At 35.7% G+C, this 10,651-nt stretch overlaps 1 protein-coding gene across 19 annotated transcripts in view; it reads right to left on the bottom strand.

The window, feature by feature from the left end:
• Window positions 1-10,651, bottom strand: part of LOC106880470 (uncharacterized) — a 159,321-nt gene that overhangs the window by 114,631 nt on the left and 34,039 nt on the right. For 7 of the 19 annotated variants that reach the window (XM_052967008.2, XM_089350631.1, XM_089350642.1 and 4 more), the window contains exon 1: window positions 8,766-9,413. The exons of 8 other annotated variants lie outside the window; for them this stretch is intronic. Coding sequence is in view for 4 of the 11 variants with exons in the window: in XM_052967003.2 (XP_052822963.1) it covers window positions 8,766-8,775 (10 nt within the window). In the remaining 7 variants the exon portion in view is untranslated. Of the gene's footprint in view, window positions 1-8,761; window positions 9,414-10,651 lie in introns of those variants that run through there. 4 more of the 19 variants (XM_052967007.2, XM_089350630.1, XM_089350636.1 and 1 more) reach the window with 1 other exon arrangement.

The following is a 10,651-nucleotide window of genomic DNA, read 5'->3' as shown; positions in this document are numbered from 1 at the left end:
CAGGCAGCTCCTACCTGGTCGAAAGCCATGTTGGGTATCACTCAGCAATTTATTTTCTTCAAGGAATGCGATCAGTTTTCCTCTGATTATCCTTTCCATGACTTTGCTGATGTGTGAAGTCAGAGAGATAGGCCTATAGTTTTTGGCATCTGCTCTGCTTCCCCCTTTATGGATTGGGCATATTATTCCCTCCTTCAGCTTGCTTGGCAGTCTTCCGTTTGCGAGAAAGCTCTGGAAGAGGACCTGGAGGGGTTTTGCCAGGGCATGCTTACACGATTTAAGGAGGATTGCTGGGAAACCATCAGGGCCAGCAGTTGAGTTTGTGTCCACTTCATGTATAGCTAGTAGTACATCTTCTTCGCTAATGTTGATGTATTCCATCGTAACTGCCTCCCTGGTTATAGGGGAGGTAGCAAAGAAGTCCACTGGTTTGTTCACTTGTCTGTGCTCCAATGGAGTGGTGAAGACACTTTTGAATTGCTCATTCAGTACCTCACTGATCCTAGTTGGACTGTCTGTGAGAGAGCCATCCTTTTCGAAGAGGGGTCCAATCTTGCAGCGTACTGAGGCTGTTTCTTTTGCGTAATGAAAGAAGGCCTTTGGGTTTGACTTGATGTTTTTTATAACCCAGGCTTCTTTGTCTGCTCTCTCCCTCACATAGGATTGTTGCAGCCTTTTTTTGATCTCCATCAGTGTCGTTTTTAGGCGGGACCTTTGGCCATTCTTGGGATGCTGGTTGAGTCGATTTGCAACTTTTGTCCGTCGTCTCATGAGGATCTTCCTCTCCCTTGGAATCTTGTTCCTATTTGTTTTGGCCTTGTGCTCTGGGACATATTTCTGGCTTATGGCTTGCACAATAGACATGAAACATTCTAGTTTCATGTCAATGTCTGGTGTGGAGAGACATTTTGGCCAATCCTCTCTGAGGATCTCTTTCTGAATCGATTTCCAGTCCGCTTTGTGGAAGTTCAGATTGGAGAGATTTTGGGTGCTTCCTTTAGGCTGTATGTCTCTGGTTTCTTTTGGCCCAAACATAGACAGCTCTAATATGTTGTGATCCGAAACTAATGTCAGCGTCACTTTCACATCATGAATGATGTCCGTATTGTTCATGAAGCAGAGATCTAGAATGTTATTCGCTCTAGTTGGTCTGAGAACAGTTTGCTCCATGAATAGGGCATTGGTGAGGTTGAGCAGGCATTCCACCTGTGCTTGCTTGCGATAAGTCATTCCTGATAGTATGAGACCTTCGGGCCATTTGACGTTGGGGAAGTTGAAATCACCCATAAGAAATATGGTCACATGGTGTTCCAGTTTCATGAGGATTTCTTTAATTCTAGCTAGGCAATCTTCAAATTTGCCTATGTGGTTTGGAGCATCCGGTGGGCAATATGCATTGCATATGACTATATTATGTTGTCTTATGTATACAACTAGGGTGTCGCATACCGAATTTGAGTATGACAGTAAGACCTGGAGTGTGAGGTCGTCACAGATGTATACAGCAACTCCACCATGGCTCCTTTCCCTTCTGTCTGTTCACAGTATGACATATTTTGGTACGTGTACTTCTGCATCCTCTATATCAGGGCTGAGGTGAGTTTCCATGAGTGCTATGCATAGGGCTTGATTGCATGCAGCAAGGTCTCTCAGGAAAGAAATTTTGCTTTTATTATTATTATGCAACAGGCCCCCAATATTTAGTAAAAATATTGGTGTGATGCCTGTGCAGGCGTTAGGGGAGGCCATCCCATATCTGTTGGCTGTGGTGGTGTTGCGCAGTGGGGGGGAAAGGTTCCTTGTCTGTGCTTGGCGTAGCCATGTCAGCTGCTGCATAATCTTCTGCACCATGCACAAAAAAGACTCTTGCTCAGCTGCTGCGTTGCGTAAGATTTCTGAAGAGCGCACGTCCTTGAATTTTCTCCTTGGGGACATCTGTCGTCTTTCCTCAGGGAAGTTTTTATCCTTTAATCCTTTGTAGTTTTGGCGGGGTGTCGGGTGGGCAAACCGGCAGTTTTTGCCGTCTTCCCCATGCCAACATTTGCCTTGCAGGTAGAATTTGCAAGTTTTTGGGTGCCTTCCAAATTTCTTCTTTCCTTTGGTGTCTTGGATGGCATTGGATCCACCTTGCGATTTTCTACTTTTTGTTCTTCCTTTTCTTGTGGGTACTATTTTCCACTGGTTATCTATTGGGGTGAAATATAGTAAGAAGCCTTAGTGCTGGCCCCGGGTAGGATTGAAACCTGCTCAGGATGTTCTATGTTTAATTATGTCTCGAACCACAAGACCACCAAGACACCCAATATATATATATTTTATATATTTATATATATATATATATATATATATATATATATATATATATATACATATATATATATATATTTGTATATATATATATATTTGTATATATACATACGTTTATATATATATATATATATATATATATATATATATATATATATATTTGTATATTTATTTATTTTTATTTATTTATGGGTTTCAGCCAAGTGGCTGCGGTCATGCTGGAGCACCACCGTGATTTTCCGTCTTTATGCTTTGCTCTCTTCACGTTTCTTTCATGGCTCTTCTCCTGCACCTGATATAGTCCAATCAAGAGTTTTGATGGCACATCTGGTGTATAAGAGAATTTGACATCGCTGCCCTAAACTGTGTCTCATTTCGAGCCATTGGTTCGTCTGGTATTGTGGAGAGGAAAGCGTCGAGTTTTGTCTTGAAGACCTCCACATCCGTGTCTAGCAGGTCTCTCAAATGTTTTGTTTATATTTGTATATATATTCATATTTGTATATATATTTATAAATATATATATTTTTTTGTGTATATATATATATATATATATATATATGTACATATATTTGTGTATATATATATATATATATATATATATAAATACATATATTTGTGTGTATATATATATATATATATATATATATATATATATATAAATACATATATTTGTGTATATATATATATATATATATATATATATATATATATATATATATATAAATACATATATTTGTGTATATATATATATATATATATATATATATATATATATATATATATAAATACATATATTTGTGTATATATATATATATATATATATATATATATATTTATATATATATATATATTTATATTTGTCTGTAGTTCATTGTTCTAACGTCCTGTACCCTGATATGCATCTATATACACATGTAGATGTAAGCATATACATATATGTGTGTATACATGCATATATATTCTTTGTATTATTATATGTATATATATATATATATTTATATATATATTCATATATATATATATAAATATATATATATATATATATATATATATATATATATATATTTATATACATATATATATATTTGTGTGTATAGATATTTTATATATAAATATATATTTTATATCTATCTATAACCATAGTATAGCTGAGTCTGTGACTGTGTGTGTGTGTGTTGCATCTATAGAAATCCACACCTTACAAGATAGCTATCTGGGAGTCGCACCAATGGATTCTTCATGGTCGAAAATGCCCGGATTCGGTTATTTGTCTTTTGTTTTTTTTGTTGCTTCCTAATACGTGAATTTTTGCATTTAAAATAATTTTAAACCATAAATTTTAACAAGTTTGAAGTCGCCATTATTTGCAAACATGAGTTCAGTCCCCTTCTAGTGATGGTGCAAAGACAGAGAGCAACAGAGATAACAGATTTCTTAAATTTCCTCCTTTTACTGCTCCCTTTATCCACAACTAATTTGCATATTTACTGAATCCGTTGCTCTACTCATACCCACATATAGCTGGTCGTGAACATGGCAGACAGCAGTAGTTACCAGAGCAAAAATCATCACTGTTCACTGTAGACACGGTTCTTAGCAACCGATCAGCTATTATTTTGTTTATCGTTTCAGCTCAGAGCTGCGGCCATTCTGATGCACCGCAGTTTTGCTACATTGTTATTACTGAAAGCCTCCTCCAATATGTGGCACTTGGTGAAGAATGGAGTTTGATGTAGCTATCCTCATTTGCACCTCTTGCCCTGAGGTAGGTTCATCAGGGACTCTCGACAGGAAGAGATTCAGCTTTGATTTAAAAATCCCTACATCTACTTTGTGCAGGTTTCTCAGGCTCTTTGGGAGGGTATTAAAAAGCTGTGGGCCCCTGAAACCCAAACTGTTGCAGTAACTGGTCCTGAAGCATGATGGCATTGCTGGGATCTTTGGCACTATGCAGTGTAATCCCGTTCTGGCATTGGTCTAGCTTTCAATGCCAAAATTTGGCACAATTCCTTCCAGATGTATATTACTGCATACCTTTCCCGCCTTCTCTCCAGGGAGTGGAGTCTTAGCTGTTTCAGCCTTTCCCAGTAGCTGAGGAGTTGTAAAGAGACAATCTTCCTTGTGAATCTTCTCTGGATTGCTTCAAGATCCGCTGTTAATTTCACACTGGTGGGTGACCATAGCTGTGAGCAGTAATCCAGGCGGCGGAGGATGAATGTCCTCCAGAGGACCATCATGGTTTCCTTATCTCTGGTTCTGAATGTTCTCAGGATCCATCCAGCTAGTCGTCTGCACTTTGTCGCCATCCTGGTAATGTGCACTTGGAAAGAGGTATCATCATTCATGTAGATACCCAGGTCTGTCACTGATTTAGGCTCTGGGATTGAAATTCCCTGCGGACCAGTGTACTCTGTAAGTTTCATATTCAGTTTTGGACGTTGGTAGCGCAGGGCCTGAATTTTTCAGAATTAAACTGCATATTATTATCTTCAGCCCATCTGTAAATGGAGTCCAACTCCTGCTGCAGATGTGCAACATCACTGGAGTTCTGTATTTTCTGTGAGACTTTTGTATCGTCTGTGTAGCTTGCAAGGGTGGCTATCAGGGCACTTGAGGGCATATATGAGAGGGCGACTATAAAAAGCAGTGGTCCCAAGACAGTGCCCTGTGGAACACCACTCACTATTTGTGTTTTCATTAGCCACTACTGCCTGACTTCTATCTTCCAGAAAGTCATGTAACCACTCTCCAAGTTTTCCAGCTATGCCAAGATCACGCAGTTTGTGGCATATCACACTATGATCCACTTTGTCAAAAGCTTCTGCAAAATCAAGGAATATTACGTCCACATTTGAGTTGTTGAGTAACTGCCTCAACACCCAGTCATAATGTTGTAATGTGTGTGTGTATGCGTGCGCGTGTGTGTATTTGTAAGTATGAGTGGGGACTGATAATTTTCTGGCTTTAAGTATTTTGTGAAAGGCCTGGTTGGAGGCCCAACCTTCTGAGTTCTCTTTACAGGGATTAGAAAAACTGAGGGACCGCTGCAATAAGTGTGTGAATCTGAGAGGTTAATATATTGAATAAAATCACAATTAACTGATCCTCCTGTATTTTCTTTTACCGAAAGTCAGGAACTTTTCAGCACCCCCAAGTATACATACTAATATATGTGTATACATACATACATAGAGGTGTGTGTAATGAATTGTGAGGAAGAATGGAGGTGTGGTCGATAGTTAACGAGATTGGGATGAGGTGGAGGATGGGAGAGGAATGGCACAAAAGGGAAGTGTCTCAAGAGAAAGGATGTGGTAAGTGGTACTACTGAAAAGGTGGAGAACCGCAGAAAAAATAAAACTAGAAGTAGATGAGAAAGAGAGAAATGATGCATGGGGATCGGTTGATAAACGAGGAGTGTAGGAGGGTGAGAGAAAGGTTAAATGTATGTGTGTATACATACATACGCACACATACTCCTCCACACATATATATATATATATATATATATATATATATATATATATATATATATATATATATATATATATATATATACGTATGCATATGTGGGCACAGGACGTCACTGTGTACAACAAAAAAATACGAAGTACGAGTATATGGAATATGAACTATTTTTTTCGAACAACGAAACTTACAAATAGAAAACAAGACAAACATAAAGAATGACCCTTCATCAGTTGTTGGCTGTTTTTCCACTCTCACACAATTTGAACCCCATAAAATATTTTTTCTGTATATCCCTGCACAATTCTTAGCTCTCTGCCTTTCATTGTTGGTTACTCTAAATATATATGAAGATGTACTCATTTATTGGGTTATATGAGTATGTCTATTCAGCAACCTGAAACTCGGAGCAAGGATTCAAGATGTATTAGCTTCTACAAACAATAGAGGGGGTTTCGTCATTTAGGCTCAAGGCGAGCGACCCTGAAAGTGAGGGCTTTAGTTGACGCCATCACCCTCTGCTTGACTCGCAGACCATTGAAAGGATGATTTCGCCTGGATTCGAACTAAGAAATTAAAATGGCCGGAACAAATACGGCACAGGATTTTTAAGAGCAGATTTTTTTTTACACTGATAGACAAAACTTCCAATTTATAGGGGGACAATGTGGTGTTATATCACGAGGATGGTTTTCCCAAAGGCATTAATGAGGTAAAACGCGTAATAAAGGGAAATCGATTTCAGGGTTCTCAACAGAAAACAACACAGTATTTAAAAGAGAGCAACAGTTAATTTCTTCCAACTCGCAAAACTTGTTAACTTCATTCCAACTTAAATTGCAAGCTAAATGAAATGCTTGGTTAACTCTAATTTAACTAGTTGGAAATATCGATAGCCTAAATAGATTTGCACGGCATCAACAAGGGGTAATATGTTCGATGCCTACCGGATATTCAATTTCGGAACTAAAACTATCTCTCTCTCTCTATATATATATATATTGCTCTAATGATTTAGTGTGCTTCTTTCACGGTTATAGGAAGTGCTGATGTGCGAGTGTAAGTAAATATATGTGTGTGTAAAGCAAATACATATATATATATACATATGCACACATTTGTTGTGTGCAAATATAAATATAAATCCACACATACACCGCGCGCGCACACAAACACACACACACACACACACATATATATGTGTGTGTGTGTGTATATATATATATATATATATATATAAAACACTCGTTGTTTAGAAACACGTATCCTGCCTATTCAATTTATCAAGGTTGCGAAAAACAATTTTTAAAAATTCGGTCAATATTTCCTCGTGTTAAACGAAGCTAATTTTTACCAAAACAGGCTTCCGTAATTAGAATGCGTGAAAGTTTTTTTTTTACAACAACAATAAAAAAAAAAACGCTGTTTTATTTTCAAGGTTTTTTTTAAGCAAATAAAGATGTTGAGTATCGTTTGCTTTTGTATCAGTCTTGTGAACGTTGAAGGACAAATATGTAGCGAGATGTGCCTCTTATAGCAATAATTAAACCTTGTATGGTCAAACTGTCACGGTGAATTAGCAATTACATCGTTGATTATTAACTAAAACTACTGTTCATATTGCAACATGGCGACTTAGGAGTGTATACCTGCACACACACACACACACACAAACACACACAATGTACATGGAAATATAATATAGCTGTATATATAAGATGTTATCACACGTATGTCTATATTCAGATATATCAATATAGATGTATTCATGCAATATGTAGACGACTATAAACACACGTTTATAAACAAAACACATACATACATTGAATGTTTGTGCTTAAAACGTAATGAAATTTTATTGTTAAATATATTGATGTATAGATGTATATATCTATTACATATATGAGTTTCATGTACATAAAAAAAAAAAAATAGTTAACAGCAGTTTGTTACAATAAACAATTCGTTTATAAATCATAGCTGACATTACGAAAGCTTGTTTCATATAATATTTAGCAGCTCGCAGGAAAATCTCATCATACAATATTTGTCTCTCATTGGTTTAGATAAGCGAATAACTTAACATTTTCAAGGCAATTACCGGTTGAGCTGGTGCCATGCGCAGCAATTCCTCCATTTTCAACACCAGCTGATGACAAACATTCACATTCAAAATTCAGAACCCCTACTCTAGTTTAAAGGTATACAAACCCCTACTAGTTTAAAGGTATACAGATCACTACTCTAGTTTAAAGGTATAAACTCTAGTTTAAAGGTATAAACTCTAGTTTAAAGGTATACAAATATGCCAATTTAAACCAAAGCTAGAGAGAAACCAATAAAACTGTTCGCTTCTAAAATATTCCTACCCATAACATATAACTACGTATCCTCCCATTCTTATAATCGACTCAGATGACATCAACTAATACTGCTGCTTTATGAATAGTATTTTCCTCTCCAATACTAAATACATTTTTTTTTAACAGGAGGAACTATCAGGTGTGATAATTCTTCATGAAATAAAAGTAGAAAGCAGAGGGATGTGAACAATAAAATCAATTTAAAATATGATTTAAATAAAATCAGATATAACGCGAATCGATTGAATTTTGAAAATTTAGTTGACAATCAGTGGTTGAAAGAACCAACAGGTAATGGAAGTTATTGATCGAAGTTGTTTGAGGAAGAAAACAAACGATTTTTGATTTAGGATTGAAATTAATTAAACGATAGAGTAGTGAAACTTAACATTTTTTTCCTTCTGATGCTAGATAACATACAGAACTATAAACAATGTTTAATGCAGTGTAGTTTACGTTGTTTTTGGATTAAAAGAAGAAAATTAGTTGAAAGGTTTATCACGATCTCAAAATAAACATTGGAGAGAGAAAGAAAGAAAAACGGTTTACAAATCAAATAACAGTTTTAACAATGAATATGAATAGACAATTATGAAAGAAACAGGAACTGAATAGCCTACCTACCTGCTTTCATGAATGACCAAATACGCTAGATAAGTGATTGATGTTGTAAACATTAATCTCTCAAACGACAGAGCTGCTAGAGAAAAGTGTCCATAAGTAAAATCCATAGAAAGGGCAACAGCATTGAGATAAAGCGAGCGCGGATAGAGCAGTGTATGGATCTCTGCGGGCGAGAAACAGCCGAGTATTGACCGAGAAGGGCAACAATAAAAACATATGCAACCGATTCAGATTTAGATGTTGTAACGACGTCGTCGCTAGCTGTTTGAGCCGATAACATTCTCAGTAGAGCAAATTTCCAACAGTTATGATTCTAGATGTCGCCATAGAAATAGAATTTCAGCAGCAGCAACAAACTTAACTTATCTCTTTTCTTCTGCTTTTTTTTCCTTTTTTTTTTATCTTTTCCCCTTCTTGCTAGTTTTTTTTGTTCACGCTGATATGTAATATTCGGAAAAACGTTTCCTTGCCAAACAAAAACAATGTACGAGCTGCATACCAGCCATCATTTGACTAAAGCGCTGTACAGAGCGGTTTAAAAAATATGAAATATGGCAAGGAAAGGAAACACGAAGCATATACTAAGCCGTCTAATTGGTGGACGCTTCGGAGTCGTGCTCCGCATGATCGGCAGCCATCCTTCGTTATGGAAAAACTAGAAAGAAAAGGGAAGCAACACGGATATGTCTTTCTCGCAGAAATCGATTGTGGCATTCACCGACAACTAACGATGGAACCTCTACGTGGTCGTTCGATCTGCTAGAAATAGTAATAAAATCTTCCTCAAATCACATCCTTCCATCTTAAAAAGGGAAAAGATTCATTACACAGTATAGTCATTGATATATATGAAAATATGAGGCGGCCACAACTGGATTGTCTTAGTATATCTGCTCAATCAGAGAAGACTTGGGGCTAAATAACAACAAAAACATTCCGTATTTTGCATTAATTGAATTTCTTTGCTGTTGTGTGTAGTAGAAAGAGTTGTTTGTTTTTCAACGTCTAAAAACAATTTTATTTGATTGGTAAAAAATAAAGTTGGTTTGACTAAATAATATAAACATCTCGTCTACGCATCTAGGTGCATAGCAACAACTAGCAATATTTTCCTACAAAGAATGAATAACAATTCTTAACCCTCACATATATATATGAATACAGATATAAACATTATGTGGTAGAAATCTTATAAAACTGAAAGAAAATTACTTAAAAGGGAAAAATCTACAAATGAAACGAATTCCAAAATTTTAGGATCACACATTTAACTGAGAAGTTTGCTGACATACAGTATAGATTAAAAATATAATAAAATTGCAAAATTATTATAATTTATTTCTGATATATATATATATTTGGAATTGTAATTACCCATTAATATTTAATTTTCATTAGGAAAGCAATTCCCACTTTTACACCAACATAAGCCAGAAAGATTATAATTCATATCACAGAAGCGAGAATATTCCTCTGAGAATCGAAAATTTTAAGGTCTCTAAGGATTTCTAGGATAAAATATCATAAGAAGGAACAAAAATAATAGATCTAAAGTTCAATTAAAAATATTTCCCATATGTTTGGAATATTTGAATTTGTACCATTCATTAAACAAAACTCGAGGTGGTGATAAAAATATTGATGTAATGATGAAAATCAAATACAAAATATATATTTAAAATTATAGCAATTCCTTTTAACTATGAGGTCATTCTAAATGCTGTGTGCAGAAAACGAAAATTCTATGAAATTTTATAAAAAAAAAAAAAGGAAAATAAAAATATTTCAGATGATATATTAATTGTAGTTAGAAATAAGCAAATTAATCGATAAGTATATGTATGAATTGGAGATAGAAAGAAGTGTCTATGTGAAAGAAGTGAGTG

This window comes from Octopus bimaculoides, chromosome 4 (genome assembly GCF_046866305.1).
Source record: "Octopus bimaculoides isolate indiv1 chromosome 4, ASM4686630v1, whole genome shotgun sequence".
Classification (NCBI taxonomy): domain Eukaryota; kingdom Metazoa; phylum Mollusca; class Cephalopoda; order Octopoda; family Octopodidae; genus Octopus; species Octopus bimaculoides.
Note: the sequence above shows the minus strand (reverse complement) of the source record. Positions and strands in the feature narration are given on the sequence as shown.